The following is a 19712-nucleotide window of genomic DNA, read 5'->3' on the forward strand; positions in this document are numbered from 1 at the left end:
ATGTGTCGGGAGCAATGTTACATAATTCTAGGGCAAAATCATTTGGTTAGCCTAGTTCTTCCCTACAGCCCAGCTATGGCATTCCGAGACACAACTCCATTTTGGCCTCGGGTCACAACTGAGACCTCAGTGATCCCATGATGCTGCGATGCTCCAGGGCAAGACCACACCTGCAGGAGACTCCAGGGAGGAACCAAATCTTCATCTGCTTAGTTCCTCACTGTTCTTGGATTTCCGCAGCCCCCCAGTCTTTTGTTACACCTTGCTTATCCGAATATGAGGCACTGAACTCTGCATTTCACTTGTTACATCTGTTTCTCCCGATGTACTGAGTACTGAATAAAAGGTGCAGTAAGCTGGGGGTCTTTTGTCTTTGCCGCCCAGAGCAGCACTGATCAGACCCACAGCTCAGCTTCTTCTCAGTCTCATTTGTCTACCTTTCCTGTAATTCGCTAGGACTTACTGCAGAGGTACTGGTAACGTCCCCTTCCCCAGTTCTCCACACACATGCACTGCCACACCCTCCTCCCGTGGGCTGGCGGGGAGCCCAAGGCTCAGCCGGCTCCTCAGAGCTGATTCCAGCTTCCCTGGAGTCTAATCTTAAGGACAACCACCATTAAATAACCACGTTCAGTGCTTTCTAGAACAAACTCATTCTTTACTGTGCAGTTCATTATGAACTTGACTCACTAGCTTTAGTCTCGCACTCGACTTCGGCCTCGGGCAGCGACATCTCGGTCAGGTGCCTGGTTAGATGGGAGCTTGGCGCTTCCTTGGCAGAGCACAGCACAGCCCGTCAGCGCTCTACACCGAGCAGAGAAATGGCCCCAGCAGCCACGGCCGAGGCCCGCCCCGCCCCGCCAGCTCCAGGGAGAATGGTTCCTGACTACACCCCTGGGTGACACAGAGGTCACAGAGCTTCCTGGCACCTTGGGGGGTGCACAGTGGCCCCCAGGGTGTGGGCACCAGCGCCCGCCACCTCCTTTGGGTGGCACATCTTTGCCAGTGCAGCAACAGCTGCGTCACGGCCTTGAGGAGTGCCCTGCTGCAGCAGGTGACACAGCACGGCTGTGTCACAAGGCCTCTCCTGACCCCCAGGAGGTGACCCTTTTGGGATGGGGCCCTGAGCTGTGGGAGGGCTGTGCCTAGAGCTTGCTGTTCTCCTGGAACTGGGCCACCAGGCGGAGGACCTGCTCGGAAGCCTTGATGCTCTTAGAGCCCAGGTAGGCGGTGCTGTTGGGGCCCAGCTCCTCTGAGTAGTAGCGGAAGTTGGCCATGAGGCCACATGAGCTGGTGAGGCCCCTGGGGCTGCGGTCGGCCATCCAGTTGATCCGCCACATCACAGCCCCGTTCTGCAGGTGGAAGTTGGCCACATGGCTGAGGGCGAAGCCGCGGTGCTTCTCCCCGTACAGGTACCAGGCGCAGACCCGCATCAGGGGCACTTGGAGCGCCCGCACCAGCTTCTCCGACTGTGCCCACTCGCTGCTGCTGAGGAGAACCCTGAGGGTCTCGTGGACTGGGCTGCCGACAATCTCGGCGATTTCTTTATGCTCCGAATCTGTGAACAGTTCCTTCCGCCCATGCTCCGTTGTCTGCGAGCTCAGAAGCCCCAGAAGCCACTTGGTGAATCCAGGTATGGGTGACAGACTGGAAATGGCCCCCAGCTGAGGAAACTCTTTCTGTACAGCAGGTGATGGAGAGAGGAAGGTGGAGAAAATACAGATTCAGCAGACTCGAACCCACACGGGACACCACTCAACTCACTGTCTAATATCACTGCTCTGTAGCAGACAGGGTGACACGTGACATCGATGACTGTGCTTTTCTTCTTTCAAGGCACATGTATTAGGAAGCTGGTGTGTGCCAGGGCCTGGAGGCACCTTGAGTCCCCAAGGCAGGGCTTTTAAGGTGCTGTCTCCATCTGCACCATTGTTACAGTGGCAAAACAGAGGCCGGGGAGTTGCCTGCAACCAAGCAGAGCTCTGGCCCCGAACCGTGATCGCTCTGACCACCACCGGCTTCACCTTCCCATCGCAGCACACCCTCCTGGGAGGCCATTGGAGCACGGAGTCTGGTCTGACACGTGGCGGCACTCAAGGGCCCAGGGAAGTGTGAGTGGATAAGCAACACCCAGCTACACTTCTGAAGGGATGGTGGGGGACCGGAGGGGCAGGCAAGGGTCTGTCACCAAACCACACAGTTCCTTCATTCCTGTTCAAATTGTCCAGAGATCTTGATTATTTTTAAAAGTCCAGAATTTTATGATTATAAATGTAATATGTGCTTATTATAGATTTGTTTTAATTTATGAAAAAAGAAAAGCACCATACTCCACCACTGTGAGAATCTTCCTGTCAACAGTCTGATAAGCGTAATGCTCTGGTCTCTACGAGGCTGGGAATCTACTGTACAGCCTGCATCACGGATGTATATTAGGAGCCATACATTTTCTAAGTATCATTTCAAATTCAAAAATACAGAACTGCCACGGCTCCCCTAACCACGGCCTGCATGCTGGGTATGTGCGGAGGCTCGTCTTTGGCATGTGCAACCCCGTACAGCCGCTTGTGCAGAGGGCAGCCTTCCTTCAAGGTTCCTGCAGGCCTCCGGCTCAAGCTGAGTGCACGGAAGGGGCCCTGCCAGGGTGGCTGCTCGGTCACGGTGCAGTGTGGTGGGCTCACACAGAACCCAGGATCCTGCTCACCCTCTTACTGCCTTTCTTGCCCTTACAGCCCCACACCCCAACTGCACCAGCACAGAAAAAGGCTAAGAAGAAGCGTGTACTAATTGGATGTGGCCTGTTAGCACCTCCGGGGGAAGAGCAGCAGAACGGCAGTGAAGAAACCACACGCTGAGCTCCCGGGTTAGAACTGATCATGAGCGGACTCCACTCTGCTGTCCTCCGCTGCAGCAGCCACGCTAAAGCAGCGCAGTGCTCAGCGATCCGGTCACTCTGCCGGAGCAGACCCATGCACAGAAGCTCTCTCCAGTGCCTCTGGGGCAGCTTTCAATCTGGGCCCAAAGCAGCGGTGTATTGCTGTCACAGGGCTGAGGAAGTGTCCTTTGGAGGCAGCAAGAAGGGGTGAGGCCAACAGCAAGCTGCAGTGCTTGCTCGCTCTAACCAGGCTGTGAGAAAGCCCTGCTGATGGACCGACAGGAGCCAGGGGCCCTGCGCGGTGCAGGCGGCCAGGCACAGGTGTGAGGCCCTGGGCCCAGACAGCAGGGGAGTGGAGGGAGCAGCGGGGACAGCTCGGGCGGCGAGGAGCAACTGGCCAGCCAGGGCAAGGTGGCCCTCAAGGGCTCACGGTCTCAGCCCACAGCTTCATTTGCAGTTAGCGACAGGCCGGGTTTTGGGTGGCCTCTCTCAGCAGTCTTGCGGCTCCTAGGACCTGCTGAGGAGCAACGGGCACTGTTCTGTTCCTCCTCTTTTCTTTCTGCTCACTCCCGTCTCTGTCCTGTGCCCAAGGAGTGGGCAGGACCCAGCTCCCATCAGGACGCCTGACAGCGGGACGCACCAGTGGGACCACCAGGATGTGGCCACCGCCTCTCGAGGCCACACTCACCTGCAGCTCGTTGAGGACCCGCTTTACGAGGAAAGTTCCCAGCTCGACGCCCTGCAGTCCCTGCTGTATGAGGCTGACGGAGTAAAAGATGGCGGTGGTGATTCTGCCCCTCTCCTCCATTTCTGACGGGGGCCGCTCCTTTATGATGGCCTGAGACACACGAACCAGGGGTCCCAGGTGGGGAGGCCGCTCTCCCGCCTGCAGCCCGCCCCTGCCAATGGCCACAGGATGCTTCTCAGAGAGATCAATGGTTTAGGCTGCAATGCTCTCTGCTGTTCTGAAAGTTCTCACAGCTGACCACTTCCCCACCTCCCCGGGGTGCCTGCTCAGCGCCTTCATTTCTGCTGTTTTGAGACTCTTATGCAAGCTCTGCTGAATGGCTCTTCAGTGCCCTTTTGCCCCTCCCAGGCCTCCGCGCAAACTGGCACTTGATGCTGAAGTGCCCCTGCCTGGAACCTGCACTGAGGCCAATGCGGCCATCTAAGCTCTGGGTTCTGTACATTTTTCTCAAAGCCCTGCTTTTCTACTCTTTAGTTACTTTTGCTCCTTTCTCTGAACGTTAGTTTTTCAGATTTCTCAGCAGGCCAAAGTAAATTATCTTTTTTCAAAATTAACCCTTTGAGGGCTCTTCTTTTTAACTTTTTAATTTTGTGCCAACATCCTTAGTTTTACTAAATGAAAACTCAGATTCACACAGACACACATACAAAGCAATCTATGAAGACTGGAAAGGCACTCAGCTGAAGCCTGACTATCAGCTCACCTTTGCGGGCAGGTCTTTGGAACCCTAGTCAGTACTCGCAGCGCACCAGCAAGCGGCTCCCTTTCAGCAGCTGAGGCAGGCACACAACTGGCTTTGGAAGAACACCTCTAAGCTGCTTTACCTTCCACCAGCTACACTGGGCTCCTCATGAGGGCTGCTTCGCCCAGAACTCATGGAAAGCACTTTTTTCGTGGGGTCACAGACACAGGCTGGGTTTGAATCTCCATCCCATCCCTACTGCTCCAGACGGTGGGCAAGTTACAGCCATTTCCCTAAGCTTCAGTGTTCTTATGTCTAAAACGAGGCCCACGATACAACTGATACATAGCTCATGCAATGCTGAGCCATTTCACACAGAACATGTTTCACGGCCCAACGGATAACAGAGTATGCTCAACAGATATCACAAATATTGTAATTAAGGCTGCACACTGCGTGCTTTTCTGTAACCTGGATTATTATTCGCCAGTAAGTCCAGGCTGGCTTTCTGTGTCAAACATAAACCTACACCACCATTTAAACAGAGACCCCGTGTGTGTGTGTGGTGGAGGGCCTGTTCTCACAGCATCGACTGAGCAGCCTCCACTGAAGGACAGCGAGGACCTCGAGTGTTCTACAGTAGGCAGCGCTGCATGTCGGGACTCTGCAGTGGAGATTTCAGGCTGGTCAGAGGAAGGCATCCCTCACTGGAACACACTCCAAACTGCCCTCTCAGAGGCCCGGATAGCCTCCAGTCCTACGGCAGCGCGTGAGAGGCTGCTCCTTCACACTCCAGACCTTTGAGGGAGTCCCCGGTGACTGAGGCACTGCCTGCTTGCCCTGCTCAATGACTGTGACATCTCAGATGCACAGACTCTGCCCCGGGGCATCTCTTGCAAAGTCTTATCGCTCACTGCCTGCCTCACAGCTATTCTGATCCCAGGCCTCGGGCCTCACAAACCCTCAGCCCCGGGCCTCACACTCCAACCCACTGCTGTGATCTCCACTGAGACCTGCAGTCCTATGTGCGCTTCCCTGGAGGCCCTCTTCCTCCAAGAGGAGCCCAGCTGGCCACAGGAGGGACCGGCTGAGGCCATCATGCCCCGCCCTCTACTCCGCAGCAGATCTGCACCGCTCTATCTGACAATTTCTCAGTCACACATCTCTTAAAAGTGCCCACAGGCACTTAACAAAGTTCTGTAACTACACATCTGGAGGGCTCATCAGCCCATGTCCAAAGTCTATGAAAATTCAAAGCAACTGCTTTTAGGAAAGAAAATAAGCTGGGCATGGTGGCTCACACCTGTAATCCCATTACTCAGCAGGCTGAGCCAGGAGGATCTCCCTGAGTTCAAGACCTGCCTGAACCACAAAGCAAGGCTCTGGCTCAAAAACAAAAACAAAAAAGAGGAGCAGAAGAACATAAAACCAAGCTAAAAACAAAACAAAACCTTAAGGGACTCTGTGAGATGCTATCTTGTCCTGAGTTCCATCTGTAGGTACCTGGATATTGTTGGAAATGTCGCTGGTGAGCGCCACATGCAGAACGATCAGGGGCTCCCCAGGGGTCGAACAGTGAGAAAAGATATAACACCGCCTGTAGGGCCCCACGCGCTGTTTCAAATCCATCCAGTTCTTTACAGGATGCACGGCCTCAGACCTGACGAGGAATCACACAGAGAAGACGAACACAACTTACTCGTAAAGTTAAATAACAACTGCTGATTTCTACGCCCGCTACCCACAAAGGCCAAATACATCCTTCAATATAGCTCTCAGTGACACTAATGGAAAACTCGAAGAAAATCATTTTAATGTGAAACAGCACTGAGAGAAACTGCAATTTGCGACCACTTTACACACAGGGCTGTGCTCTCATTCGCAACACCAGACTGCTGGTCTGTGATGCTGACCGTGGGCCTCGCCGTAGCTGTCTCTCCTTGGGATCCCTGGGTTTCAGGTGGTCGCCCAAGCTGTGCACGCTCCCTCTCGGGTCCCTTTGTTCCCCATCCTCATCCCCACCACAACTTTGTCTCAGCAGGCACTGTCATCACCGACGCGTCTAAGGGCAGGACGTTCTCAGGCCTCAGATGCCACAGGACAAGACAGCACAGGGTGTGGGCAGGAGGCCGCAAGGCACAGGCTGTGCGACGCTGTGTCCCAGACATGCGGCGATCACACACTTGACACAGCTCATTTAGATTCTCACCAGGGAGACGTAAGAATTAGATGAGGTGAATGCTTTCTTTTTTTGGCACCGGGGATTGAACTCAGGTCCTTGCGCTTTTGAGGCAGGCAGCCGAACCACTGAGCTAAATCCCTGGACCCCGCCCCCCCCCTTTATTTTGGATTTTTTTTTTTTTTTTTTTTTGTACCAGGGATCGAACTCGGGTCCTTAACGCTTGCACAGCAGGCGGCAAAACCACTGAGCTAAATCCCCAGCCTATTTTGGCTTTTTGAGACAGGGTTACACTAGGCAGTTCAGGCTTACTTGAACTCACTATGTAGCCCAAGCTGCCTTGGAACTCAGAGCAATCCTCCTGCCTCAGCCCCCTGAGCACTGGGATTATAGTTGTGCACCAAAATACCCAGTGATAAATGCTCTCTTGATTACTAATGCAAACACCTGGTCCAGTGAGTTCACAAAACTCTGACAATGTAGCCTGAGGAAGCCATAAATGGGCCTGTTTGCTTTAAACAGGCTACAGACAAGGCCCGGGTTATTGCCAGACAGGAGAGCTTCTCTCCCGGCCCTGCCCCCATCTCAGTGTCACGTGAGATGGCAGCCACCGCACTGGTGAACACTGGGTTGGGGACTTGTTAGGTCAGAATAAAATGTACATGTGGATGGGCGTTGGCCTTCAGCTACAACATAAAGATGGGAAAACTTTGATACTCACTCGCTGATTTTCTGAAGCACCTCACATGGCGAATGCCAGGTGACCCTTTCTAGGTTCAGGAACCCAGGGGAAAACCATTCTGAGAGCATGCTTTTCAGCACCCCATTCATCTCCTGCAAAGAAGAGACAGGGTTGGTTATCGAGGTACCTCAGCCCCAAACCACCTTTGCATCACCATGACACAGCAGGTTAAAACGCTTAGCTGTGATAGAAGAGAAACTTGCATGACGATGTCCTGCCGCCTCTAAGGAACTCGCATCTCAAACCAGGCCTTAACCTGCTCTCTACTTAGACTTTACCACTGTAGTCTGTAAGATGTTTGAATGGGAAAGTTAATTTTGAGCTAAGCTGCCCAAATCATACAATCTGTTCCAATAAATTCACTGCAGCGAACCTAAGTAAACATGTAATAGGATAGCTGGGCGTGGTGGAGTGCAACTGTGACCCCAGGATCTCAGGAAGGCTGAGGTAGGAGGATTGCTTCGGATTTGAGGCTGGCCTGGGCTACCTAGTGAGACTCTGTCTCAACAAACAAACAGGACAATGAAACATGCACCTTACACGAAGCAGCAATGTGGACCGCACAGGCCCAGCAAGCCCTCCCCACATGGGGCATTCTTTGATGTGGCACATTACGCCCGTGCTTCCCAAGAGAAACAAGGACTCGTCCAGGATCTGTTTTATCAACTTGAAGATGCCGCTTCTTCATGTTTGAACATCAGGCAACACCTCGTAAAGAATGGTGGTTCACAGCTTAATTGGTAGCATTTTAATTGGTGGCATCTACTTTAGGGGAACCTAAAATATAGTGCATTTTGCAAACAATGTACTTCAGATTCGACAAAATTATACTATTTTGCTTTACTTCTAAAAATGCTCTGAGCTGACACCAAAGACCCATTTGTGCTGAAACCTTTCAGGCAAGAGTTGAACAAGAGGTACACAAGCTGGGGCAGAATCTGCACTCAGGGCAGCCTTGTACAGCTGAGCATGGAACAGCAAAAGGCTGCTGCCAGACACAGTAGTGAGGGTGCCGAGGATGGCAGGTAACGCTGGGGTTGTCCAGCGGCTGCTTTCTCTTCCTTCTAAGCAAAGAGAAGCCTTGTTTTTCAGCCAGGCACATGGGTGTCCAGAATAAAGACTGTGCTGCACCTCGGTCCTGTGACCAAGATCTGGCTGACAAGGTGTGAGCAGGCCCCCTGGCAGCTCTGAGGACCCCTAAAAGATTGCAGAAGCACGCCCTTTCCTTGTCCTGTGCTATGCTGGAATGGCTAGCATGGGAACAACCATGGGGGCATGAGGTGACTTCCAACATGGTTTTTCAGGGCAGAATAACTACCGAAGCCTGGATCACTGAGCACACTACAGAGCAGAAACAGCCCTGGGCTGCCTACCCTTAGACTCTGACCACCCTTGAGACCAACCTGTTTTTCAAACCACCATTTACTTTGGGTTTCCTGTTACTCATGGGTAAACTAGGTGAACTATATGCTACCATATACACCGAATAGTATTATTAAATGACAGTAAACATCTCAGTGCCTCTGGTTCTGAACTGACCTTCTGAATCTTGGTGTAAGGTTCACCAAGGACATGATGGGTATCACCTATAAAGTCCAGTTTTTAACAGCTGTACGAACTTTGTAGTGCCAACTTATGTTTTAATTCCTGTTACAAGATGAAAAATCTTAGACCTCTGTCACCTGAGCAAAAGGTGCAGTGGTGGGTGGCTTGGGGAAGTTTTTAGCAGTGTATGAGGTCTATCTTTATATCCTTAAGCACTAGGGCACAGAGAAGGCCAGGGAGAGGACAAATCTAGGACCAACTGTGGAAGTCACAGACACTCAAACGGGACTGGATTTAACGTCAGGAAGGAGCTCTGAGGGCAATGCTGTCCGCAGATGTCATTGTGGGAGAGGGTGCAGTGCATCACAGATGTGATGTGCACAGGACAGACGCAAACCCTGTGGAGCTGAGAAAGGACTCAGCGCTGGATAGGCTGCTGTGCAGGATAATCTCTGCAGCTCCTTCACCTGGATTCCCTACCTAATCTCCTTTACTCTCTGTCTCTATCTAATCTCTGTAAGGGTAAAGTCCATTTCTGATTCATTTCTATAGTTCCCACAGGATTCATTAATGGACTGATATCAGATAAAAAGAAAAAGGAATGATGATTGGGAGTAGCAGGCCCTGAGGATGAGAGATTATTTGATCATTTGCCAGGCAATACAGAATGGCTCTTAAAATCTGTGCTCTGCACTTGACCACAATGGTTCTTAATCCCAGGATCCTCCCACTCTCAAGTATGTGCTAAAAATCACTGAACCCCCAATGCCAACACATTAATAAAATGTTGCATGCAATTTCCTGGGGCTCGAGGAGGCCAAGTGAAGAACTTCTGTACAGAATGGTCAGGAACAGGCTAGCTCAGCCGTAGGGCAGAAGCCGCGCTGGAGCCCTATTACACTGAGGACAGCAAAAAGCTGGAAACACCTGGTTTCAGCATGAACTCAGTTGCGGCTTATGTTGAGATGTGCCCCCAAAGCCTCATGCAGTCTTTTTCAAAGGTAGCTAAATGTGGAATGTGTGACGCTAGGATCAAGGGCGTGTAACTACTAAACCACTACATGTGAGGGATTGGTTTGGCACCGCCCTAATCCCCCGAGTCTGAATAAGATAAAAGGAGCAGAAAGACGGTGTTAAGGTTCCTTTTGTTGCTTTTGCTACCTGGTGGGTGCCATGAACTATTTTCCCTCTGTGATTCTCCTCCTGCTTCTCTTGATTTTGCTGCTTCACTGCCATGAACTGTTGCCCCTCTGCCACCCTGCCTTGGAGCCAGCAGATTACGGACTGAAACCTCTACAAACTGTGATCAAATAAACCTCTTCCCCTTTAACTTTGGGTGCCAGGTATTTTGTGTCAGAAATGAGAGAAAAATAACTAACACAAACTCAAGAGTTATAAAAGAAACGGGCTAATGAAACCTCTCCTCTCAAAGTCTCCTTCTTCTATTCTGGGCTGCTGACAGCTAAGGCATGTGATGCTGGACCGGACCACCAGGAATCTAGGCTAAGGGTCAGAAGTCCAGTGGCCAGTTCTAGCACTTGATGACAGCTGTTCAGGATGCTACTTACCACAGCATGTAAGATTGCCGCATTACAAGCAGCAGGCGAGAAAGAAGTCTCTGTTTTTCGCTCATTAATGCAGCAATTGCAGATCAACAATGAAAGGCTGGACAGTGCAACTGCTGGGAATATTTTAGGTGATGCTGAAGCTGGCTTTAGTTGCCAGTTTGTTGTGCACTGCTAACTCCAGTTTTCCTGATGACACTGTTTAAGAGAACAGCCAACAAACTTTTGGCTCTGAAGATGTGCTGAGCTTAGGTATGAGAAGAGAAGGTACTCAGGAGCCCCAAGCTGGGAGGGAGGAGGCAGCCACTGCAAGGAGAGTGGTGCATGGACTCAGAAACTCACACCTCCCAGGTGTGCGCTGTACACAGTGGGGTGTGCTTTTTATCTAAAAATAAACTCTTATTTAGCATAGCTAAGCACAGACTTTATGAGAACACTCAGGAACACGGTACTGACTTACGGGTCTGACGGAGCTTACTCCCTTCTCTGGCTCCCATACTTCCCTTAAGGCTCTTGCACCTCCCACTTCACCATGACTCCCCTGTTGCAAATGCCCATCAAGACACCTCTCTGCGCTCTCAATGCCAACATCCACCAGGCACCGTCCAGGCTGAGCAGCACCCAGACCTTCAACTACTCTGGGGATTCAACTGTCTCACTGGGATGTCGTCTCAAAGAAACTTAAGCCATCAGCCAAACGGACCCCATGAAATGTGTATGGAGAAAAACAAAAATCCTACAAGCCTCACCCTACAGCACACACCTGCCACACACCCCTAGATGGATCTCTGAAGGAAGGCAGGCTGGGCACAGCTGGCCACACCCTGTCCAGAGGTGGCAGTGAACAGCATTCCTCCTCTGGCTGAAGACTTTGTTCCCTCCATGGCAGCCATATCTGGCTGACATTAGCTGTCACCTTTTACAGTACTCTCCGTGCACCCGAGTGCGGTCTGGAGATGAGGAAACAAAGTGATACTGACCGTGGATCTGAATTTGCGCCTGAGCCCAAATGGCATCTCATGAAAGAACAAGTAAAACCACTAGTTTCTGCAAAAATAACAAGCCCACTAATAAGCCTCTAAACCCACCAGAACTTTAACCAAGGAAAGAACATTTTCTAACCAAAAGGAATGCATCTGGCGTGCTGAAGCTGCTTTATTGGTTCCAGTTCACTCCCTAGGCCGACTAACTCCTTTACTATTCCCTTTTCTATAGGTTAACATTTTGGGTTTTGTGACCACAGAGGTCAAGGATATTAAGTGCCTTTTCTCCAAATTCCTTGATTATTAAAATGACTAAAATTCCTCTACTGAAACACACCATGAAGACCAGTTCACTTGTAATCCAAGAGTCCCACAAATCTACACTGTAGCAGTAGAGATCTGGTACTCATGACTCAAAAACCCCAACGCCTGTAATGTTTTGAAAATAAACTTCAGGCAAGGTTCACATTTTCTTTTTCCACGTATTAATTTTCTATCTTGAAAGACACAACCCAGATATTTGATCTTTGCCACATGGTAAAAACTTTCAAAGTACCACTTGTACTTTCCAGCAAGGAGACTTGCTATTGACTTCAAACTTTGTGGCCAAAGGATTAAGCATCCCTAAGGGAGAGAAAAGAAACCTTATCTGATTTAAAATATCCAAGGAATCCCCAGCCTGGCCACCTGCCTGCAGTCCTTTGGCTGGGCTGCCTGGGTAATGGAAAGGTCCATCTTACGAATTCTTACATTTCCCATAGTCACAACCCTGACGAGAGAGCAAGAGCTCCTGACAAACTGTGCCTCCTTTGTTTACGGTATGTTTAGCAAAGCTCCAATAAATCTCTCAGGGCATCTCTTAGGAAAAAACCAGGCTGACGTCGAGCTCACTCCATCAACTGAATCTGCAGAACCAATGGGTGTAGGGGAGGTATATTACTCGGCTAGAATCACATCTTTTAGTAGATGGTGTGAAGGGAATGGGACTTGCTCACTTCCCACTCTGAGCTTCCTCCACTGGACCACTCAAGGGGGTCCTGCTCTAAAGCGTCCTATGCCAAACTTCTGTAAGTTTTTAACACTGAATTCCTGAAAGCAAAAAGTTCTAGCTGAGTTGCTTCTTTAACATGATACAAAGTCCTAAAGAATGAGAATAGACTGAAACAGAACACCCACAGTGAACTCTAATGTCCGCTATGGACTCTGGGTGACAGTGATGTGTGTGACTTGCAGATGTGTGTGGGAGGCTGAGAGTGTGGGGTATCTGGGGAATCTGTATTTTCTATTTAGCGTTTCCATGAACCTAAAACTACTCTAAAAACTAAAATTTAAAAGAGCCGGGGATTTAACTCAGTGGTTCCGCCACCTGCCTTGCAAGCGCAAGGTCCCAAGTTGGATCCCCAGTACCAAAAAAAAAAACACAAAAAAACCCCCACAACTATAATTTAATTAAAAAAAATAATTTGTGAGACAGGGTCTCATTATGTAGTTCATTCTGGCCTTGAACTTACCATGCAGCCCAAGCTGGGCTCAAACTCAAGGCAATCAATCCTCTTGCCTTGGCTTCCTGAGTGCTGGGATTACAGGCAGCCACCACACTCGGCTAAAACCTATTTAAAAAACACCCAGCAGCTAAATGATTCTGATGATAGGTTATGAGATCAAACCCCAACAGACAATTTCTAGAGATAGAAAAAACTATTTTCAGAATGATTTAAATGACAGAGATTTTTAACAAATTATGTAACTAAGTAAAGTGAAGGAGAAAGGAATTAACTGACTTTATGCGATGGACATAAAGCTGGGGTTTCTAGGTGGACAAATGATTGAGGCACAACACAGCCACTAGAAATTTCGGTGGCCAATGAGTCCAAACTATGTGGAGGGCCAAAGGTCAGGCTACTGTATCCATTCTCTGCTCAATACATTTCTCTATTCTCCATGACTTCTGGCCTGACAGTCTGCAATGTGTAGGACAGCCTAGATGAATAAAGCGATGTCTAAGGGCTCAGCGTGGTTGTCTTCCCTGGATTTCCCGGAAGCAAGCTCCTCCCCAAAGGTCGTCTCTGAGCTGGAGCATTCATTCCCCTCGAGGCTCCCCGTACGCTACGTGATAACCATGAGTTCCCTCCTGTGGGGAAGAACAAGGGGGTGTAGACTCGGATGGGACCTCAGGAATCAGCCCGAGCCAAGCTCTCCAAATCACTGCTATTATGACTCTCCGCTGTGCGGAAGCTGTTCTAGCCCTTCTTGGCTTGCCTCTGGGTTCGGAAGCCTGTGAGGGCGCCTGGAGCAGTCTGACATCCAGACAATCGTGACTCATTAGTGTCCCGAGTCTGCCTCAGGCCAGGACACTGAGTCTATCTCAAAGATTCGCTTGCCATTTTGCTATGCAAGAAATTTAAGGCAAGGCTGCAGTTTTCATGACACCAATCATCTAGTTTGGGGGGCGGGGTAGAGGGATAATGCCTTTCAAACACTATGTCCTCATGATGTGGAACACAAAAGTTCAACCAGTCAGACTGCGCTTGAACCTGGAAGAGTCAACACGGTAAGAATCTGTGGCTCAGTCTGTGACAGCCAATGAACTGGGCCTTTTCAGTTTGGGAATCTTACGGCCGAAGGTCTGTGGTCCTAGGTCATGCTCAGCATTATAAATGAACCAGCTATCATGAGTCATGAAATCATGGCCCCTGTAAACACTTGGATTCTTCACTACACCCAATTTTTATGTATCTGAGGCTAAGCAGCCAAAAAAGATAAGTTTCTGTTAGCTCCCAGAGTACAATGGATCTGGGTGGGTAATCGGAAGCACATCTGAGTTCTTGGACGAGTCATACAACCTCAGCATGTTATCTCCTTACTCTATGAGAGAATAGGGTATCACCTCCCTGAGACTGAAGGAGCAAAAGTAAAAACTGTTAATGGCCAGTTCTAGAGCTCTTACATGACTTCAGATATAATCATTTAGCTATTAAACTTTTCAAAACCATGTAATAAAGTTGAGTGTTAGAAACGTTCTGAAACACTCACGGTCATTTTCACTCACTAAAAGGGCAGGATGGTGTTCCCTCCACATTTTAGATGATTAGATTTATTTTACACAAGGACTACATGTGACTCTAGGCCGTTTTTCCGGTCACAGTCATTTAAATCTCAAAGAATATATCTGGGCATGAATTCACTGCACTAAGCAACTGGCTCTGTCAAGAAGTCAACTCAAAAATCCCTGCTTTTAGGGCTGAGCTCAGGGAATTAAAATAACCTGCCCACAAGTTTCGAAGCTGAAAGGTCAGAAGGCACTGAGACTCTTAGGAGGCAGTGATCTTAAATTCTAGTCACCTGTGTGCATTTCACGGGCTTTCTTAGGACATCATTTTACACACAGTGGGTGCCCAATTAACAGGCTGACACCAGCCAGGTTTTTAGATTGCCTTTGTCCCTACCTCAGTTAAAATAACAGAAAGACATTGTAGAGCACGCTGACAGGCCTGAAAGTCACCTCGAGGGTGGCGCAGAGCTGGGCGCTTAGTGAACGCTGTACACGTGGGTGGGGCTTGCAAGGTGAGGCTGGCGGGCGGGCGGCAGGGGCGCGCTGGGCCTAGGCAAGGACTCAGAGGCGGGGAGGAAGGGGCAGAGTTCGGGGGCTGTCACGCAGGGGAGGCGGCGTGGCCGGGCGAGCCCCACGCGGGGAGGGCCGTCCTTACCCGGACGTGCGGCCCCTCCACCAGCTTGAGCGCCTGCGCCTCGAGCAGGTCGGCCCGCAGGCGCACCAAGAAGCGCACGCCGCCGTCCAGCTTGCTGATGTTGTGGAAGAGGCCGCGGTAGCGCGGCACCAGCGCGTAGCGCAGCCGGTCCTCGGCCTGCAGCAGCACGGCCGCCTCCCGCGGCCGCTCGCGCAGCTGGAGCACGCCGGCGCTCTGCTCGGCCACCTGGTCGTGGTCCACACCGAAAGCCTGCGCCAGGAGGCCCAGCAGCTCGGCGCGCTGGCCCACCTCGGCCAGGCCGTCGTAGAAGCTCACGAAGTCGGCGCACTGGCCCTCGGCGGGCGCCGGCGTCTTCTCGCGCAGCTCGTAGGCCGGCTTGGGCGGCACGGCGCGGCGCAGCAGCTCGTCCATGGTCCGCGTCAGGGAGCCCGTCGCCGCCGGCCTGACACACCGCAGGGGCCCCGGCGGCCACGGCGGCCACGGCGCCCGCGGGGCAAACCGCAGCGGGAGGAGACTCCGTGTGGCGAAGCCTGGCCCGAAGCCTCTCATGACGCCAGGGATAGCAGCCCGGGAGAAGCCGGCTGCGTCGCTACCGCCGCGCTTCACGTTCCGGCTTCCGGCGTGCGCCGATCCCCTTGGCCGAGACCGGAGGATGGGCTGGGCAGCAGCCAATCGGAGGCTGGGGCGGGTTCCGGGCGGCCGCCGGCCAAGTGCGGCCAAAGGTCCCAGAGGTTGGGCGGCCTCGGGGCGCGGGGCTCTAGCCCGGCTGCGTCTTTGGTTTAAAGCCTTGACCCCTAGCCGGCTGGAGTCACCTTCTTAGCCCTTCTCCTCCGCCCCACAGTGCACGCACCTTTGTTGCTTAAATCCAAGCGCCTCCAGCCTCCAGATGTTTCAGAGTCGCCTGGGGACCTGTTGTTCACCCAGATTCCTCGGCCCAGAGATTCTGATCCGGAGTGCGTCAGAGGAGGAGGCTAGGACTCTACACTGTGCATCCCTAAGTGCTCCCGGTAATTCTCTGGCTAGGCTGCCTTGTTTGACCATGCCAGGGCGCGTCCTTCCTTGTCAGGGCCTTATACAGAGACTCCAGAACCCTGCTTTCTGCTGCCTGCTGCAAAGCTGTGGATGCTACCAGGGTCTTGTTCCACAGCCTGCTTCTCCTTGCTTCTCATTCAACAGAAAGTTTCTTAACCACCCGGTGTAGGCCAGGCCCTGTGCTAGGCTGGCCATAAATATGAACCTGACCCTGCCCTCACGGAGTGGGGACGGGCAATTAAAATAACTACGAAATGTAATAACTGCAATAAAGCAAATTAGCAGTGAAGTAGCGTAAAACAGAGTTAGCATGACTTCTGCATAGATTTGCCTTGACGTGCCCGTGGCCATCTTGAATCATGACGGCTGTGCTTGCACCAGAGTTATCCTGGTCTGTTTTTCCTGCACTTTCCCAGCAAACCACAAATAGAACCGCTGGAGTGGTATGTGGAGCTTTACAACTGGACCCTGGAACTGGGGACGTACCTGACTCTTCCATATTATCTTAAGATAAACCAGGTACAGCCAGGATGAAGTCACTTTTCTCCTAAGCCATCTGTATGCCCCTCTTTCTACCCAACTTGCAGGGATCCACCTGGATCTCCTGCCTCTCTTTCTTAGTCTCATAGCATTTGGGGGTCTAGTCATCTCCCACGAGGGCCAAGTTGTTTCAGAATAACTTCTCAACACCACACGATGGTCAGGAAAGGCCAGTCCAAACACGTTATATTTAAACTGAAACCAGAAGCTACGTGTGTGTGTGTGTGTGTGTGTGTGTGTGTGTGTGTGTGAGAGATCCACTTCCCCCAAACCAAAAGCATGGCTTTTATAACCTCTACCCTGCCCTTCATTTTAACATCCATGTTTTCATAGATTTCTCTCTTTTCTTTTTCCGGACTTGATCTCCCTGTGTAGTCCAGGCTGGCCTTCAACTCATGAGATCCTCCTGCCTCAGACTCCTGAGTGCTAGGATTACAGGTGTGTGCCACCACACCTGGCCAATTTCTATTTAATGGAAAACCATACTTTGAGAAATTGCCAAGATGACAGAAATTCTGAAGTTTTCTTTTGAAATAATTTTCAATAATTACCCAAAAGAGAGATATATATTTTGTCCTCGTGTCCAGCGGAGGAGGGGGGTCCCCAGTAATGACCCTCCACATCTCTTCAGGTCCTTGCCCTCACTCTGGTGAAGAGTGGAGAAGTGGAGCTCTTAGCAAGAAATGGAATCAGGACTAGTATAGTGCGAAGTGAAAGAGTAAAGTGTGGCAAATGCAGAGGAGGCAGAAGAAAGGCTATCTTAACAGCACCAATCTGCTGTTCAGATGTGGTGAGTATGAGATGTGTCTATACTTACAGGGCAAACTGCTTTGTTGATTGGTGTGCACTAGGCCAATCAGGGTCTTATCCTTTATTTTTGGGAAGGGAACAGATAAGTATGTCATGATTTTACAGTGTCAGTCATCCTTGTTTTGCCCTGGGTTTTCGATGTCCCTCTGATCTGCTCCTACATCCTGTAGGAATTGAGGCCTCAAGTGACCTTCAATTTCCTTCTCCCCCCTTTCTTCAACCCAGTACATTTGTGGAAGAGGATGTCATACGCTTTCTCAGTCTATTTTCTGCCTCAAGTGGATACTGTAGACTGAGGATTTATAAGGAGTAAAGACTTGTTCAGCTCACAGTTCTGAAGGCTGGTGATTTCAAGTTTGGGCAACTGAAATGGGTGAGGTTCTTGCTAGTGGGGGTTCTCTGCAGAGTCCCAAAGGAGCACATGGCATCACACGACAAGACAGAACATCCTAGCTCAGGTCTCTCCTCTTTTTATAAAGCAACAGTCCATCGGATTAGGGCTCTATGTCCTCATTTAACCTTCATTGCATCCCAAAGGATCACCTCCAAATAGTATTAATAGATGGGACTAAAAATCGTCTCATTAAGCAAAATAAGCCAGACTCAGAAAGATGAGTCTTGTGTGTTTTCTATCATATGTGGGATCTAGGGGAGAAAAAGATGACGTGAAAGTAGAAGGAAGACTATGGAGAAGAGGAAAGGGGCTGGTGGCCGGGGGTAAAGGGGGTGAATATGGTCACAGTATGTTACATGCATGTATAAAAATGCCACAATGAATCCTATTATTCTCTATAATTAATATGCACTAATTTTAAAAACACACCCAAAATATTAAGGGACTTGAAGAGCCAAAACAATCTTTAAAAAGAACAAACTGGGAGGACCCAATGTTGTCTAATCTCAAAACTTACTACAATGCCACCATAATCAAAACAATAAGGTATTGGGAAAAGGGTAGACATACAGATCAATGGAATAAAATTGTGCATCCATAAATAAAGCCATGAACCTATGATTGCTTGATTTTCTTTTTGGTTTGTTTTTTTGAGAAAGGGTCTCACTGTATATTCTTGTCTGACCTTGAACTCACTATGTAGCTCAGGCTGGCCTCAAACTTGTGGCGATCTTTCTGCCTCGGCCTTCTGAGTGCTGGGATGACAGGTGTGCACCACCATGGCTGGCTTGATTGCTTGATTTTTGACAGAGGTTCTAAGACCATTCAGTGATGAAAGAGGAGTCTTTTCAACAAATTGTCCTAAGACAGGAGACTTCCACAAGCAAAAGAATGAGCTGGAGCTCTACTGCACACCCTGAAAATTATGAATCAAACATGAAATGTAAGAGCCAAAACGACAAAACTCTTAGAAGGGAAGATAGGTGTACGGCTTGTGTCTAGATGTCCCTCCAAAGCCTCATGTGGTCATAGGTGGGAGTTTTGGGAGGTGGCTGGATCTAGAGTGTGTGATGCTGGGATCAAGGGTGTGTGATTACTAAATTAGTCCACTGACTGGTTTGGCAGAGTTCTGGGTGTGGATAATGAGAAGGCCCACACCGGGTGTGACTGCTACCCACCCTAAGGCCACATAGCCTGGCTAGAATATAAGGGACAGAGAGCACTGTTGTCATCCCTTGCTGGTTCTTCACTACTTTGCTACCTTCTCCTGCCATGAACTGTTTCTCTGCCATGCCACCTGCCTTGGAGCCAGCCAATTACAAACTGTGAGCCAAATAAAGCTTTCCCTCTTTAACTTTGGGTGTTGGATATTTTGTCTCACCAATAAGAAAAGTAACTGAGCCAATAGGTATAAATTTTCATGACCTCGCATCAGGTAATCATTTCCTAAATATGACACCAAAGGCACAAATAACAAAATAAAAAATGGATGAATTAGATCTTATCAAAACTCAAAATTAGTTGTGCATGGTGGTGCATGCCTGTAATCCCAGCACTCAGGAGGCTGAGGCAGGAGGATCACCACGAGTTTGAGGCCGGCCTGAACTACAAAGGGAGACCTTGCCTCAAAAAACCAAAAAAACCCCACAAAAAACAACAAAACACCTCAAAACTTTTATGCATTAAGGACACAAGACAGTGCAAAGACAGCACTGAGAACAGCAAGAATATTTTCAAATCATGTATACAATACGGATTTAGTATGTAGAATAAAGAATCCGTACAGCTCAACTATAAAAAGACAAACAACCTAATTAAAAATGGACAAATAATTTGAATAGACATTTCTCTAAAGAAAATACAGAAATGATCAATAGACACATGAAAAGGTGTTCAATATTAGCCATTAG

General features: G+C 49.9%; 1 protein-coding gene across 2 annotated transcripts; it reads right to left on the minus strand.

Annotated features, from left to right (window-relative positions):
• Positions 1-5: 5 nt before the first annotated feature.
• Mlycd (malonyl-CoA decarboxylase) lies at positions 6-15647 on the minus strand. 2 transcript variants are annotated; one of them, XM_004842780.4, is made up of 5 exons: positions 15027-15647; positions 7206-7318; positions 5809-5965; positions 3564-3713; positions 6-1679 (listed from the first exon to the last, which is right to left on the minus strand). In XM_004842780.4, the coding sequence occupies exons 1-5, from the start codon at positions 15573-15575 to the stop codon at positions 1146-1148; spliced, it is 1503 nt and encodes a 500-aa protein (XP_004842837.1). In that variant the 5' UTR covers positions 15576-15647; the 3' UTR covers positions 6-1145. The 2 variants fall into 2 exon arrangements, with proteins under 2 accessions (XP_004842837.1, XP_087059035.1); XM_087202909.1 differs by having other exon boundaries at positions 15315-15646.
• Between the last annotated feature and the right edge of the window lie 4065 nt (positions 15648-19712).

The sequence above is a fragment of the Heterocephalus glaber genome, unplaced genomic scaffold (assembly GCF_053883595.1).
Source record: "Heterocephalus glaber isolate CG9 unplaced genomic scaffold, H.glaber_assembly_v1.0 deba00000071, whole genome shotgun sequence".
In the NCBI taxonomy this organism is placed as follows: domain Eukaryota; kingdom Metazoa; phylum Chordata; class Mammalia; order Rodentia; family Bathyergidae; genus Heterocephalus; species Heterocephalus glaber.